At 42.7% G+C, this 16,355-nt stretch overlaps 2 protein-coding genes across 2 annotated transcripts; both read right to left on the reverse strand.

Annotated features, from left to right (window-relative positions):
- Positions 1–1,599: 1,599 nt before the first annotated feature.
- On the reverse strand, positions 1,600–8,175 carry LOC311504936 (hyaluronan-binding protein 2-like). Its single transcript, XM_084568289.1, has 11 exons — positions 7,364–8,175; positions 7,166–7,273; positions 6,902–7,021; positions 5,296–5,412; positions 4,951–5,119; positions 3,068–3,159; positions 2,714–2,981; positions 2,477–2,619; positions 2,225–2,362; positions 1,964–2,106; positions 1,600–1,784 (listed from the first exon to the last, which is right to left on the reverse strand). The coding sequence occupies exons 1-11, from the start codon at positions 7,521–7,523 to the stop codon at positions 1,614–1,616; spliced, it is 1,629 nt and encodes a 542-aa protein (XP_084424415.1). The 5' UTR covers positions 7,524–8,175; the 3' UTR covers positions 1,600–1,613.
- Positions 8,176–8,618: 443 nt separating this feature from the next.
- On the reverse strand, positions 8,619–15,350 carry LOC311504939 (hyaluronan-binding protein 2-like). Its single transcript, XM_084568293.1, has 11 exons — positions 14,877–15,350; positions 14,693–14,800; positions 14,474–14,593; positions 13,048–13,164; positions 12,703–12,871; positions 11,183–11,274; positions 10,851–11,082; positions 10,605–10,747; positions 9,712–9,849; positions 9,488–9,630; positions 8,619–9,309 (listed from the first exon to the last, which is right to left on the reverse strand). The coding sequence occupies exons 1-11, from the start codon at positions 15,040–15,042 to the stop codon at positions 9,139–9,141; spliced, it is 1,599 nt and encodes a 532-aa protein (XP_084424419.1). The 5' UTR covers positions 15,043–15,350; the 3' UTR covers positions 8,619–9,138.
- Between the last annotated feature and the right edge of the window lie 1,005 nt (positions 15,351–16,355).

Consider the following 16,355-nt stretch of genomic DNA (forward strand, 5'->3'; position numbering starts at 1 on the left):
TGAGTTCAATGCTGAATCCAGACGTTCAAAATTTACTCTAAAACTGTAAAAAAGCCAAAACACTGCAGTCAGGTCAGCATAATTACTGAGCTGACATTCATAATTCCCTCCTGTACTTTATCAGGATGATGATTAAAATATTACACGTCAAACAGAAGACACGTTTAGCTGCAACCATAACTGGCTGCAAAGTTTCTAGGAAACAGTTCAGTGCGTGCACTAATAGGACGCTGCAGGGTGTCACCAGCTCTGATCATCTGAAGAAACATTCTTACACACAGGATCCGACTGAAATGACAAAATCACAGGAGAGAACAAGTCAGCCTGCTCTATCACTGCCCTCTAAATACTCTTCAGCATGAATTAAACACAGCCTGACAAAGACGCTGAGAGACTTACGGTCAGGTTATTTCCGTGAACGGTTAGCACACTGAGGAAAAGTATCAGGGCTCCTGCGACCAGCATGGTGCTGTGTGTAACTCCTGCTGTAGTTCAGAAGACTGGAGATCAAGTGACATTGATACTCAAAAAAAAAAAACATCAGTTCTCTCTATCCCACATATTCATTTGTCAATCTTTAGCTAAGCTGCATCGATCCCGTGGGAGTTTGTGTGTTTTTAGGCTCATGTTTACTTGTTCTACCGCACGCTTTTATTTATTTAACCTCGTGTTGCTTCTTCCTATATAGAGATTTAGCATTTTAACTTTAGACTATTTACCCAAACTTTCATTCTATATCCAAATTAATTATTATTATCTGCAGACTATTCGTGAGGAACTGACCAAACCAACAAGCCAATACAGTTGGGACTCAATAGAGATGGGACATGGGCCTTGTGAGGGTGCCCTGTGGTGTCTGGCAACACAGTGTTGTTAGTGGGGGCCTTTGGGTCCTATGGGTCGAGGGGAGAGGCCTCTGTGGCTCAGGCTTGTTCCTGGTCTGGTCTACACTTTCCCAGTTTTGTGTCATGTCTGCACATTTTACGAAAACAGCGCTATTCCAAATTAGGAATAGCAGATATTTTTATTGAAAAATTGCAATCTTCCATGTCATTTTTTCAAATTCATCCCAAGGGCCACATTGGATCCTATGACGGGCCGTTTTTGGCCCCTGGGCCTTATGTTTGACACCCCTGGGTTAAATCATCCCTCGAAAACCACTTTCAACATCAGTTTAACCAAAATCATCAAGGCTATCAAGACTCAAATAAAGTTGCGTCGGGAATAAAAAGTCAATCTGAACGAGAGGCTGAAATGAAACGTTTGCATTTAGTGTTTATGTACAGAGTGTTTTCAGAGGATACAGAGCTGGACCAGGGTTTGCTGTATTGTCAGCAGTGCAAAGTGCAAAAAGAATTTTTACATTGTTTTTTATCTTTAGTAAGTGACAAATGAATGAGGTACAGATGAGGAAGAAGCATAGGCCCAACGAAATGATCTACTTTTGTCTGGCAGGTTCAGCTTTGTGAGTTTTCAACAGTGCCTCTTTTAACTCAAAGCTGGGCTGGGAGTAAATGCTTGGTTTTATTGCTGATAAAATAAACAGTTTTTTTTTTCAAGGCAGATGAAGCTGTAGTCTCATTTTTTCTTTGTAAGAGTAAAAAGGTGAAGGCTCAGTTGGCTACTGCTCCGTTCATCTTCCTGTAGATCCAGTCGAGGAATCTGTGCACGTTGGCGTAGACACCAGGCTTGTTCATTTGACCGCAGCCTTCACCCCAGCTCACCACACCGGTGATGTAATGTGTTCCATTCTGCTCACACACCAATGGGCCTCCTGAATCACCCTGCAGGTGTTGAGAAGAGCTACAAGTTACGTTCTGCAGAAGAACCTTGAATAAATGTTCACCTAACACAAGGCTGATACCAAAAAGAGATATTTGCATTATGTTGTCCTCAGGTTTGAGTCACCTTTCCCTCCCTCTTATGCGAACTTTTGGTTGAGCTTTCCCAAAAATGTACACACCTCGCAGGCGTCGATGCCCCCCCCCATGGTCCCGGCACAAAACATGCTCTCATCCAGCGAATCTCCGTAGATCTGAGGGGCCTTGCAGCGTTCATCGGAGATCAGGAAAACACGAGCATTCAGCAGCTGATGGCTGTGCCTCCCTGAAAAGTGGAGATTAAAATCGGATTTCAAATGAGTCGTTAAATCAGTGCAAAAAAATCAAACGTGAGCTCAGGTTTTCTTCATCAAAGTGATTTGTGACATGAAAGTTAGATTTACGGGTCTCAGTGGCTCCCCATCCAGAGATCACACACTCCTTTCCAGGTGGGAACATCTCATCTGGTAGGCACGCTGCCTTCACAAAGCGAGTTTCCTGAGCGCAGTAGGGGCCATCCGTAATGTTGAGCCTAAGCAGAGCTACGTAGGAAATTAGCAGATAGTGGGTGAGATGAATTCTTTGATTTGTCAGCTCATCAAATCTCATTTCCATAAACTCAATTTAAAGCATCAAACTTGATAATGTTGTCAAACCGATGTCGTTGTAAAGTGCCTCAGACGTCTCCCTGTACTTCTCATGAACAATCGTTTCTATCACTGGGATGGTCTGGTCCATTTCCTCCAGTTTTTCTAAGTTCACTCCTCCCAACTGCACTTGGAATTTATTATTCGGCTCACTGTAAAAAATTTAAAAAAGCAAAAGCTCATCGCAGAAAATTGAATTAACTGGAAATGGAAATTAAATTTATTAAAAAGAAAAGGAAACCCTACATGCAGTGGGCAGCAGTGAGGACCCAGCAGGATGAGATCAGGATGCCACCACACTTGTGGCTAAAGTCACCAGATGAGCCCTTGGATCTGGTCTGCAAGGACACCTGCCAGGGGTGGGTACCTGGGAAAGACTTGCTGCCCCCAAAAATCCTGCCAGCACGAGGCTGGGATTTTCCGCACTGGGTGAACGGCGAAGGACTTATCTCTGGTGTCTCTGGTATCTCTGGTATCTCTGGTGTCTCTGGTAAACCTGATGTTGGTGGAGCAACTGAGAAAGAGCACATAGAAACTGATAATAGCACCGGCACGTGTTGTACTGTGTTGTACTTTGTTTTCAAGTGTGAAAGCGATCACCTTCAGGGCATTTCTTGACTTTGCAGTATTCCCAGTGCAGTTCGTTTTGTCTTTTAACAAAACACCAAGGTTTTATATCTTCATCTGGATTCCTACAATGATGAAATATGAAGAACAGATTGAAAGGGGAGCCCAGTTAAATTATAAACACTGCATGGCCAAAAAAAAAAAAAAGTCGCCACCTGCATTTAACTAAGCAAATAGTCACGAGCCTCTTATTGGATAATTACTGCATGGGTGATTATCTTTCAGCTGACAACAAGTTATTTAACCCCAACTGATGCAATGAGTAGCTTCTCATTTCTTAAACAACCATGTCTAAAGACACATCCTGTGGTTGTGGAAAAGATGTTAGTCTGTTTGAGAAGAGTCAAATCATTGGCATGCATCAAGCAGAGAAAACATCTAAGGAGATTGTAGAAACTACTAAAACTGGGTTAAGAACTGTCCAACGCATTATTAAAAACTGGAAGGATAGTGGGGAACCATCGTCTTCCAGGAAGAAATGTGGTCGGAAAAAAAATCCTGACCGATCGTGATCGGCGATCACTTAAACATTTGGTGAAATCAAATCAAAGAGAAACAACAGTAGAACTCAGGGCTATGTTTAATAGTGAAAGTAAGAGCATTTCCACATGTACAATGTGAAGGGAACTCAAGGGATTTTGACTGAACAGCTGTGTAGTCTTAAGAAAACCACTAATCAGTGAGGCTAACTGGAAAAAAAGGTTTCAATTTGCTAGGGAGCATAAAGGTTGGACTCTGGAGCAATGGAAGAAGGTCATGTGGTCTGATGTGTCCAGATTTACCCTGTTCCAGAGTGATGGGGGCATCAGGGTAAGAAGAGAGGCAGATGAAGTGATGCACCCATCATGCCTAGTGTCTACTGTACAAGCCTGTGGGGGCAGTGCTATGATCTGGGGTTGCTGCAGTTGCTCAGGTCTAGGTTCAGCAACATTATGTGTCCAAAGAATGAGGTCAGCTGACTACCTGAATATACTGAATGACCAGGTTATTCCATCAATGGATCATATTCCAAGATGACAATGCCAGGATTCATGGGGCTCAGACTGTGAAAGAGTGGTTCAGGGAGCATGAGACATCATTTTCACACATGGATTGGCCACCACAGAGTCCAGACCTTAACCCCATTGAGAATCTCTGGGTTGTGCTGGAGAAGGCTTTGTGCAGTGGTCAGACTCTCCCATCATCAATACAAGATCTTGGTGAAAAATGAATGCAACACTGGATGGAAATAAATCTGGTGACACTGAAGAAGATTATGGAAACAATGACACAGAGAATGTGTGCTGTAATCAGAGCTAAAGGAGGTCCAATGAAATATTAGAGTGTGTGTCCCTCACTGACACAAATGTCTCACATGTCTACAGAATGTGTCTTTCGGGTTTCAGCTCATGTATGGAGGCTGTGTGTGTGCACGTGTTTGCTGTATCTTTCTTGTTACTGACCCCGCCAAAAACAAGGCAGGAGAACCAATACGGCCAGTAACAGCTGGTGATAAACCCCAGGAGTTCAACCTTTCAAGACAAAAACAGTTTTGTTTTCCAGTTTTTATTCCTTTATGATGTTATAAGAAGCTGCAAAAAATACACTTTTATTGATGGAGAAAGTAAAGAGACTGTCTTTTCTTATATTCCTTGAGTCTCTGGACACACTGGGGACATGTAATTATGTTATAAAACAATAAAGGACTGGCTAAATATGAACTAATACTATCAAATGTGTGACATTAGGTTTGTCATTTTATCCATAAACGCAAGATTGCACTCTAATTGCACGTTCATAATTACATTAATACAATAAATGATGTCAATAAATGATTTAAGATATAATAGACAGTGGAAAATATCATATTCAAATACCTGCAGAAGTTATCGTCCAGTGATGTGAAATCTGGGAATGCGGTAAACGGGTCCTCCCCATTGAGCAGAATGAAATAGGATCGCCAGTGAAGACATTCCTCTCCTTTTTCAGTTGTACTGACCACGCCCTTGTACGTCTTATCATTTTCCTCGTAACAGTCAGTAGGAGCTACACAAAATGAAAATAAAAGATAATGTGTTAGAGAAAACTACAAAATAAAATTTTTATTTGTAGTAAAATGTGTCATCAAGATTATCATCTACTGGATGTTTTACAGTGAAATTGCACCTCTGTCTTTTATGTCTTTATTTAGAACATGATTCAAACTTAAAAATGTTCTTTACCAATATTACAGAACCTCCCAGTGTATCCGTTTGGACAGGCACAGCCGAAGCGGCGTCTCGCTTTAATGCAGGAGCCTCCGTTGTGACAGGGGTTTGGTTCACAGGGAGATGATGGCACTGACGTAGGCAAGACAAACACTTGGTTAGAACCAGGGAGGGGGTGGCACAGTGGCATGGTGGTTAGCACTGATGCTAAACACTGATGCTAACCCCAGTCGAATCCAGGCCAACTGGTTCCTTTCTGTGTGGAGTTTGCATGTTCTCCCTGTGTCTGCATGGGTTCTCTCCGGGTACTCCAGCTTCCTCCCACCGTCTAAAGACATGCTGGTTAGGTTCATTAGTGATTCTAAATTGGCCGTAGGTGTGACTGTGAGTGGTTGTCTGTCTCTCTGTGTTAGCCCTGTGATAGACTGGAGACCTGTCCAGGGTGTACCCCGCCTCTTGCCCAATGACAGCTGGGATAGGCTCCAGCCCCCTGGCGACCCTCCAGAGGACAAACGGTTACAGAAAATGAATGAATGAATAAACACACAGAAAGACCAGAGTGCTCTTGTTTTCTAAGAGAAATTTCCAGGGGAATCCAGTTGCACAGGCTCCTTCGAGTTCCTCAACAGATTTTCTATAGGATTCAGGTATGGGCTCTGGTTGGCTCATTCCAATTCCATACATATCTTGCATTGCTGAAGCCATTTCTTTGTTGATTTGGCTGTGTGCTTTGGATTATTTCCTTGCTGAAAGGTGAGCATTCTCTTCTTTGCTGATATACTATGATGTTTTAACACCAAGTCTACAAGTTTAGTCCATGTCTCATTTTGTGGACTTTACTCCACATGGTTTTTGGAGACTGAATGTGTGTCTGTCTTTTTGCTTATTTAGTCAGAACAGGTTTGAGTCTTGACACCGTGCCCGACAGCCCAGACACAAAGGATAGAGATAGCTGTCACATGTGTGGAGTAGCCAGTGGAGCAGCTTCGTCGTGACCAGGCTTTTCTCTTTGATAGTTCATTAATAGGAAGAAATTCAGACTTGAAGACTTGGTAGTTTCGGACTTGACAAGTTTGACTCCGAAGTAAAGACACGGCGGACGCAGTACTGTCATTTTGTAACTGGAACAGAAGCATACTTGATGACTTCCGTGAAATGAAGTCTGGGACACCTGGTTGTCCCAAGGTACGTACCATGTGTCATCAGTAAAATGGGACGGGAGAGAACACGTCACATTTGGACACATTATGACATCTTACATGCAGACAGGAATGCACACTGATAAACACTCTTTGTCTTCTCATTAATTTTGTGGAGACGTCCTGTTCTTGCTTCGCCATAACTGACGTATTTAAGTATTGTAGCCCTCAGCTGAGTGGCACATTTCAACAATGAGATCCCATTGATGCTTTTCAAGCTCTTTGGAACCAAGATGCAAATGTTTACTATTTGTCATGAGCTATGAACACAACCAAATACCCAGTAATAAAGGGGTGCGCACACAATTTTTGTTTGTTTAGTTTTTAGCTTTTGTCTTTGAAACGTGTAACAGTGGTTTTCAGTGCCATTGCATACTTGCTGAGGCATATTTTCATTATCTTATGTTGGATGGCGTACTCACATGTCTTGCAGTTTGGGCCCTGGAATGGAGCTTTGCACTTGCACTCGTAGTACGGGTGTCTTGTCACGTTGACGACGCAGTCTCCAGAACCACATTTGACATCCTCGCAAACATTTCTCACTGAAGGCATCGAAAAACGAAACTTGTTAAATTTCATGATGCGTTTGAACGTGTAGAGATTAACACATGACCAATAATGTAAGCATGGCCTATTAAAAAGACAAGAAATGCAATTGGGGGGTGCACAAATGGCTTTCTTCCTACCTTTCTGGCAGTTTCTGCCAATGTAAGGCTCAGGACATGAGCATGTGAAGTCAGTATCAGAGGTTGTGCAGGAGCCACCATTGAGGCAGGGGTTTGGATCACAAAAATCTGGAAATGGCAAGAACAAATACATTTTTTAGGGGGATGAAATAAGAGACACAACCTACGATCATTCTCAATTTTCCAGGACACACTTACTTGACTCATTCATTAGCAAAACCATCCAGGCGTTCACAAACATAGAAATGCTCGGTGCATCAGTAGGGTAGTCAACATAGTCGATGTCTGCCAAGAACAGAAAGCTGATTAAACACGGGAGTTGCGCAATGAAAATGCATCGACATGGATCTTCTTTCATCTGAGTTCAATGCTGAATCCAGACGTTCAAAATTTACTCTAAAACTGTAAAAAAGCCAAAACACTGCAGTCAGGTCAGCATAATTACTGAGCTGACATTCATAATTCCCTCCTGTACTTTATCAGGATGATGATTAAAATATTACACGTCAAACAGAAGACACGTTTAGCTGCAACCATAACTGGCTGCAAAGTTTCTAGGAAACAGTTCAGTGCGTGCACTAATAGGACGCTGCAGGGTGTCACCAGCTCTGATCATCTGAAGAAACATTCTTACACACAGGATCCGACTGAAATGACAAAATCACAGGAGAGAACAAGTCAGCCTGCTCTATCACTGCCCTCTAAATACTCTTCAGCATGAATTAAACACAGCCTGACAAAGACGCTGAGAGACTTACGGTCAGGTTATTTCCGTGAACGGTTAGCACACTGAGGAAAAGTATCAGGGCTCCTGCGACCAGCATGGTGCTGTGTGTAACTCCTGCTGTAGTTCAGAAGACTGGAGATCAAGTGACATTGATACTCAAAAAAAAAAAACATCAGTTCTCTATATCCCACATATTCATTTGTCAATCTTTAGCTAAGCTGCATCGATCCCGTGGGAGTTTGTGTGTTTTTAGGCTCATGTTTACTTGTTCTACCGCACGCTTTTATTTATTTAACCTTGTGTTGCTTCTTCCTATATAGAGATTTAGCATTTTAACTTTAGACTATTTACCCAAACTTTCATTCTATATCCAAATTAATTATTATTATCTGCAGACTATTCGTGAGGAACTGACCAAACCAACAAGCCAATACAGTTGGGACTCAATAGAGATGGGACATGGGCCTTGTGAGGGTGCCCTGTGGTGTCTGGCAACACAGTGTTGTTAGTGGGGGCCTTTGGGTCCTATGGGTCGAGGGGAGAGGCCTCTGTGGCTCAGGCTTGTTCCTGGTCTGGTCTACACTTTCCCAGTTTTGTGTCATGTCTGCACATTTTACGAAAACAGCGCTATTCCAAATTAGGAATAGCAGATATTTTTATTGAGAAATTGCAATCTTCCATGTCATTTTTTCAAATTCAACCCAAGGGCCACATTGGATCCTATGACGGGCCGTTTTTGGCCCCTGGGCCTTATGTTTGACACCCCTGGGTTAAATCATCCCTCGAAAACCACTTTCAACATCAGTTTAACCAAAATCATCAAGGCTATCAAGACTCAAATAAAGTTGCGTCGGGAATAAAAAGTCAATCTGAACGAGAGGCTGAAATGAAACGTTTGCATTTAGTGTTTATGTACAGAGTGTTTTCAGAGGATACAGAGCTGGACCAGGGTTTGCTGTATTGTCAGCAGTGCAAAGTGCAAAAAGAATTTTTACATTGTTTTTTATCTTTAGTAAGTGACAAATGAATGAGGTACAGATGAGGAAGAAGCATAGGCCCAACGAAATGATCTACTTTTGTCTGGCAGGTTCAGCTTTGTGAGTATGTAACAGTGCCTCTTTTAACTCAAAGCTGGGCTGGGAGTAAATGCTTGGTTTTATTGCTGAAAAAATAAACAGTTTTTTTTTTTCAAGGCAGATGAAGCTGTAGTCTCATTTTTTCTTTCTAAGAGTAAAAAGGTGAAGGCTCAGTTGGCTACTGCTCTGTTCATCTTCCTGTAGATCCAGTCGAGGAATGTGTACACGTTTGCGTAGATACCAGGCTTGTTCATTTGACCGCAGCCTTCACCCCAGCTCACCACACCGGTGATGTAATGTGTTCCATTCTGCTCACACACCAATGGGCCTCCTGAATCACCCTGCAGGTGTTGAGAAGAGCTACAAGTTACATTCTGCAGAAGAACCTCGAATAAATGTTCACATAAAAAAAAGGCTGATGCCAAAAAGAAATATTCCCATTATGTTGTCCTCAGGTTTGGGTCACCTTTCCCTCCCTCTTATACAAACTTTAGGTTGAGCTTTCCCAAAAATACACACCTGGCAGGAGTCGATGCCCCCCTGCATGGTCCCCGCACAAAACATGCTCTCATCCAGCGAATCTCCGTAGATGTGAGGGGCCTTGCAGCGCTCATCGGAGATCAGGAAAACACGAGCGTTCAGCAGATGATTGCTGTACTTCTCTGAAAAAGTGAAGGTTAAAATCAAACGTGAGCTCAGGTTTTCTTCATCAAAATGATTTGTGAAATGAAAGTTAGATTTACGGGTCTCAGTGGCTCCCCATCCAGAGATCACACACTCCTTTCCAGGTGGGAACATCTCATCTGGTAGGCACGCTGCCTTCACAAAGCGAGTTTCCTGAGCGCAGTAGGGGCCATCCGTAATGTTGAGCCTAAGCAGAGCTACGTAGGAAATTAGCAGATAGTGGGTGAGATGAATTCTTTGATTTGTCAGCTCATCAAATCTCATTTCCATAAACTCAATTTAAAGCATCAAAACTACTGTCTTAATAAAATCATATTGACACAATATGGGCAAAACAAGTAAATATATATATAAAAAACTTAAGAATTACTGACTTTAAGGTTTGAATATACACCAACCAGGCACAACATTATAACCGACTTCCTAATATTGTGCAGGTCTCCCTTGTGTCTCCAAAACAGTTGTGACTCATCAGAGAATGGACATGGGCCTTCTGAAGATATCCTGTGGTGTCTGGCAACAGAATGTTGTTAGTGGATCATCCCACAGATACTTGATCAGTTTGGGATTCTAGTGAATTTGGAGGCTAGGTCAACACCTTGTGCTGTTCTTCATGTTTTTTTTTTAGTTGTTCCTAAAGTGTTTTTGTGTGTGTGTCTGTGTCAGGCTGCATCCTGCAGGGGATGGCTGCTGCCATCAAGGAGTGTCATTGCTATGGGGTGGGGGTGTCTGGTCTGGTCTAGGTGGGTGCTACATGTCTAAGTAACATCCACACCAATGAATGCCAGGTCCAGAAGTTTCCCAGCAGAACACTGAATTGTCACAAGATGGTCAATGTTGTTCACCTCTCCTGTTAGTGGTCATAATGTTGTGGCTGATAGGTTTATTTGTTGCATTTCCGATCATTTACATTTCTGTATACAATATGTATAACTTGATAAAGTTGTCAAACCGATGTCGTTGTAAACAGCCTCAGACGTCTCCCTGTACTTCTCATGAAGAATCGTTTCTATCACTGGGATGGTCTGGTCCATTTCCTCCAGTTGTTCTAAGTTCACTCCTCCCAACTGCACTTGGAATTCATCAGTCGGCTCACTGTAAAAAATAAACAAAATAAAAGAGTAAGCTCACTGCAGAAAATTGTATAACTCAACTGGAAATGGATATTAAATTGATTGAAAAGAAAAGGAAACCCTACATGCAGTGGGCAGCAGTGAGGACCCAGCAGGATGAGATCAGGATGCCACCACACATGTGGCTAAAGTCATCAGATGAGCCCTCGGGTCTGTTCTGCAAGGACACCTGCCAGGGGTGGGTACCTGGGTAAGACTTGCTGCCCCCATAAATCCTGGCAATACGAGCCTGGGATTTTCCGCACTGGGTGAACGGCGAAGGACTTATCTCTGGTGTCTCTGGTGTCTCTGGTAAACCTGATATCAGTGCAGTAACTGAGGAAGAGCATAAAGAAACTGATAATAGCACCAGTGCTTCTTTTACTGTGTGTTTGCGTTTAAGTGTGAAAGCAGTCACCTTCAGGGCATTTCTTGACTTTGCAGTATTCCCATTTCAGTTGGTTTTGTCTTTTAACATAACACCAAGGTTTTATATCTTCATCTGGGTTCCTGCAGTGATGAAATATGAAGAACAGATTTAAAGGGGAGCCTGCACATTATTTATATTCTCAAGACTAGACTTACAGTGCATCCGGAAAGTATTCACAACGCTTCACTTTTTCCACATTTTGTTATGTTACAGCCTTATTTCAAAATGGATTAAATGCATTTTCCCCCTTAAAATTCTACACACAACACCCCATGATGACTATGTGAAAAAGGAGATTTTAGAAAATTTATTCAAAATAAAAAACTAAGAAATCACATGTGCAGCCTTTGCTCAATACTTTGTTGATGCACTTCTGGCACCAATTACAGCCTCCGGTCTTTATGATGCCACGCGCTTAGCACACCTATATTTGGGCAGTTTTTCCCATTGCTTTTTGCAGCACAGCCATTTTCAGATCTCTCCAGAGATGTTCAATTGGATTCAAGTCTGGCCTCAGGCTGGGCCACTCAAGGACATTCACAGAGATGTCCTGAAGCCTTTCCTTTCATATCTTGGTTGTGTGCTTCGGGTTGTTGTGTTGCCAAAAGATGAACCGTTGCCCCAGTTTGAGGTCAAGAGCGCTCTGGAGCAGGTTTTCATCTAGGATGTCTCTGTACATTACTGCATTCATCTTTCTCTCTATCCTGACTAGTCTCCCAGTTCCTGCTGCTGAAAAACCTCCCCACAGCATGATACTGCCACCACCATGCTTCACTGTAGGGGTGCTATTGGGCTGGTGATGAGCGGTGCCTGGTTTCCTCCAAACGTGACGCCTGGTATTCATCCCAAACAGTTCAGTCCTGTCTCATCAGACCAGAGAATTTTGGTGCTCATGGTCTGGGTTAGGTCGAGGGTTAGGGTTAGGGTTAGGGTTAGGGTGGCCTGCCATGTGCCTTTCACTAAAGAGTGGCTTCCATCCGGCCACTCTACCATACAGGCCTGATTGCTCCTCTCTCCACAGAGGAATGCTGGAGCTCTGACTGAGTCACCTCCCTGACTGGGGCCCATCTCCCCCAATCACTCAGTGTAGACAGTTTAGACAGCTCTAGGAAGAGTCCTGGTGGTTCTGAACTTCTTCCATTTACAGATATGGAGGCCACGGTGCTCACTGGGCCCTTTACAGCAGCAGAAATCTTTCTGTACCCTTCCCCAGATTTATGCTTCAAGACAATCCTGTCTCGGAGGTCTACGGATACTTAAACATGCTTGCAAATAGTTTCGTGACTGGTCGCAATTGTTGAAATACACTTTTAACGATGGAGAAAGTAAAGAGACTGTCTTTTCTTATATTCCTTGAGTCTCTGGACACACTGGGGACATGTAATTATGTTATAAAACGATGAAAGATTGCACTCTAATTGCAGGTTCATAATTACATTTATACAATAAATGACATCAATAAATGATTTAAGATATAACAGACAGTAGAAAATATCATATTCAAATACCTGCAGAAGTTAACGTCCAGGGATGTGAAATCCGGGAATGCGGTAAACGGGTCCTCCCCATTGAGCAGAATGAAATAGGATCGCCAGTGAAGACATTCCTCTCCTTTTTCAGTTGTACTGACAACGCCCTTGTACGTCTCACCATCTTCCTCGTAACAGTCAGTAGGAGCTACACAAGATGAAAATAAAAGATAATGTGTAAGAGAAAACTACAAAATAAAATGTTTACTTGTAGTAAAATGTGTCATCAAGATTATTATCTACTGGATGTTTTACAGTGAAATTGCACCTCTGTCTTTTATGTCTTTATTTAGAACATGATTCAAACTTAAAAATGTTCTTTACCAATATTACAGAACCTCCCAGTGTATCCGTTTGGACAGGCACAGCCGAAGCGGCGTTTCCCTTTAATGCAGGAGCCTCCGTTGTGACAGGGGTTTGGTTCACAGGGAGATGATGGCACTGACGTAGGCAAGACAAACACTTGGTTAGAACCAGGACATGCTTGTTGGTTACTTTTCTTTATGTAGCATAATGACCGCTTGGACTTCAGTGGATAATTCTGCACAAACGAATCTCTAGTGCAGAAAATAAAACGACATAATTGACGATTTTCTGAGAAAAAAGCTAAAAAAAATAACAATCGTAGGATAACTTAACAGCATGAGTGTATGAACCAATATGAACCAATGCTTAGTTGTAGCAGCCTTTGATTTGTTCTGAAACACACAATTTGGAAATGTTTGGCACATCTTGACTTGGGAATGTTTTACCACCCTTTTATGCAAAATATTGCAGATCTGTCTAATCGTGAGGGTGGAATGGAAAACAATCACACACAATCTATACATGAGGTTATATAACTTAGGTTCAGGAACAAGTCCACACGTCCAATTACCTACCTATATAGGCACGTCTAACCTTCCCCCCAAACCCTCCAGTGCTTTCTTCCTGGGGGACACGGAGCCGAAGCTTCCAGAGATATGCCCCCACCCTGAGTCTTACTCCCTGGGTTCCTCCATCAGAACATCAAAGGAACGTCATCAGTCTCTACATCTTCCTTCATCCCATCCCCTTGACCCCTCTCATCCCGTCCCCTACTTTTCCCTCCTCCTAACCTGGTCAAAATAAACTTCTTTCGGCATCTCGGTTGCCTTCTTCAAGTTCCTCAACAGATTTTCTGTAGGATTCAGGTATGGGCTCTGGTTGGCTCATTCCATTTCCATACATATGTCTTTCTTTCTTCTTTCTTTTTTACATATATTGTTCTGTGGCAGAGCTGTCTGACTACTTGGAGATATTCCCTCCACTAAAGCTCCAGTCCCATGCATCTTACTCCATATGTTTTTTTCTCTCAGGGACACTCAGCCCAGACAGAAAGCACAGAGATAGCTGTCACACGTGTGGAGCAGCCAGTACTTGCAAGAAAGAGCAGCTCTTTCATGATCAGTCTTTCCTCTTTGACCGTTCATTAACAGGAATAACTTCAGACTTTCACGTTCAGACAAAACTGCAGCATACTTGATGACTTCCGTGAAATGCAGTCTGGGATACCTGGCCATCCCAAGTTACTCACAATGCGGGATGGGAGAGAACACGTCACATTTGGACTGTATTAAGCCAGATGTGGACAACAATTCAGAGATCCTATTGGTGATTTTTATACTATTTGGGTTGTGCACACAAGTGTTTCTGAAACATGTGGTTTTCAGTGCCGTTGCGTACGTGCTCAAGCATACTGTCATTATCTCATGCTGCATGGCGCACTCACATGTCTTGCAGTTTGGGCCCTGGAATGGAGCTTTGCACTTGCACTCGTAGTACGGGTGTCTTGTCATGTTGACGACGCAGTCTCCAAAACCACATTTGACATCCTCGCAAACATTTCTCACTGAAGGCATCGAAAAACAAGACTGGTTAAATTTCACGACGGCCTGTTAAAAAGATAAGAAATGCAATTGGGGGGGTGCACAAATGGCTTTCTTCCTACCTTTCTGGCAGTTTCTGCCAATGTAAGGCTCAGGACATGAGCATGTGAAGTCAGTATCAGAGCTTGTGCAGGAGCCACCATTGAGGCAAGGGTTTGGATCACAAAAATCTGGAAATGGCAAGAACAAATACATTTTTAAGGGGGATGAAATAAGATCATTTGCAGTTTTCCAGGACACACTTACTGGACTCATTCAGGAGCAAAACCATCCAGGCGTTCCCAGACAAAGAAACGCTCGGTGCATCAGTAGGGAAGTCAACATAGTCGATGTCTGCCAAGAACAGAAAGCTGATTAAACACGGGAGTTGCACAACGAAAAGCAGTCTGCATCGACATGGATCTTCTTTCATTTGAGTTCAATGCTGAACGTTCAAAATTTACTGTAAAACTGTAAAAACAGTGTCGAAACAGCATTTTCTATTCCACCTTATAATATTACACGTCAAACAGAAGACACGTTTAGCTGCAACCATAACTGGCTGCAAAGTTTCTAGGAAACAGTTCAGTGCGTGCACTAATAGGACGCTGCAGGGTGTCACCAGCTCTGATCATCTGAAGAAACATTCTTACACACAGGATCCGACTGAAATGACAAAATCACAGGAGAGAACAAGTCAGCCTGCTCTATCACTGCCCTCTAAATACTCTTCAGCATGAATTAAACACAGCCTGACAAAGACGCTGAGAGACTTACGGTCAGGTTATTTCCACGAACGGTTAGCACACTGAGGAAAAGTATCAGGGCTCCTGCGACCAGCATGGTGCTGTGTGTAACTCCTGCTGTAGTTCAGAAGACTGGAGATCAAGTGACATTGATACTAAAAAAAAAAAAAATATATCCCACATATTCATTTGTCAATCTTTAGCTAAGCTGCATCGATCCTGTGGGAGTTTGTGTGTTTTTAGGCTCGTGTTTACTTGTTCTGTTCCGTGCACTTTCATCTATTTAACCTCATGTTGCTTCCTCCTATATAGAGATTTAGCATTTTAATTTTGAAACGTGTGGATTATAGCAGATAAGAGGTTTTACTATAGCAGTCAGGTGTATTTTACGTAACTGGACGAGCACAGGTACTAAACAAAACGTATCAAACTCCTCATATCTCTTACACACTGCCTGGCCAAAAAAAAAAGGTCACACACTCTAATATTTGGTTGGACCTCCTTTAGCTTTGATTACAGCACACATTCTCTGTTTCATTGTTTCCATAATCTTCTTCAGTGTCACCAGATTTATTTCCATCCAGTGTTGCATTCATTTTTCACCAAGATCTTGTATTGATGATGGGAGAGTCTGACCACTGCACAAAGCCTTCTCCAGCACATCCCAAAGATTCTCAATGGGGTTAAGGTCTGGACTCTGTGGTGGCCAACCCATGTGTGAAAATGATGTCTCATGCTCCCTGAACCACTCTTTCACAATCTGAGCCCCATGAATCCTGACATTGTCATCTTGGAATATGCCCGTGAACATCAGGGAAGAAGAAATCCATTGATGGAATAACCTGGTCATTCAGTATATTCAGGTAGTCAGCAGACCTCATTCTTTGGACACATAATGTTGCTGGACCTAGACCTGAGCAACTGCAGCAACCCCAGATCATAGCACTGCCCCACAGGCTTGTACAGTAGACACTAGGCATGATGGGTGCATCACTTCATC

Source organism: Chelon labrosus (genome assembly GCF_963514085.1).
Source record: "Chelon labrosus genome assembly, chromosome: 19".
NCBI classification, from domain to species: Eukaryota; Metazoa; Chordata; class Actinopteri; order Mugiliformes; family Mugilidae; genus Chelon; species Chelon labrosus.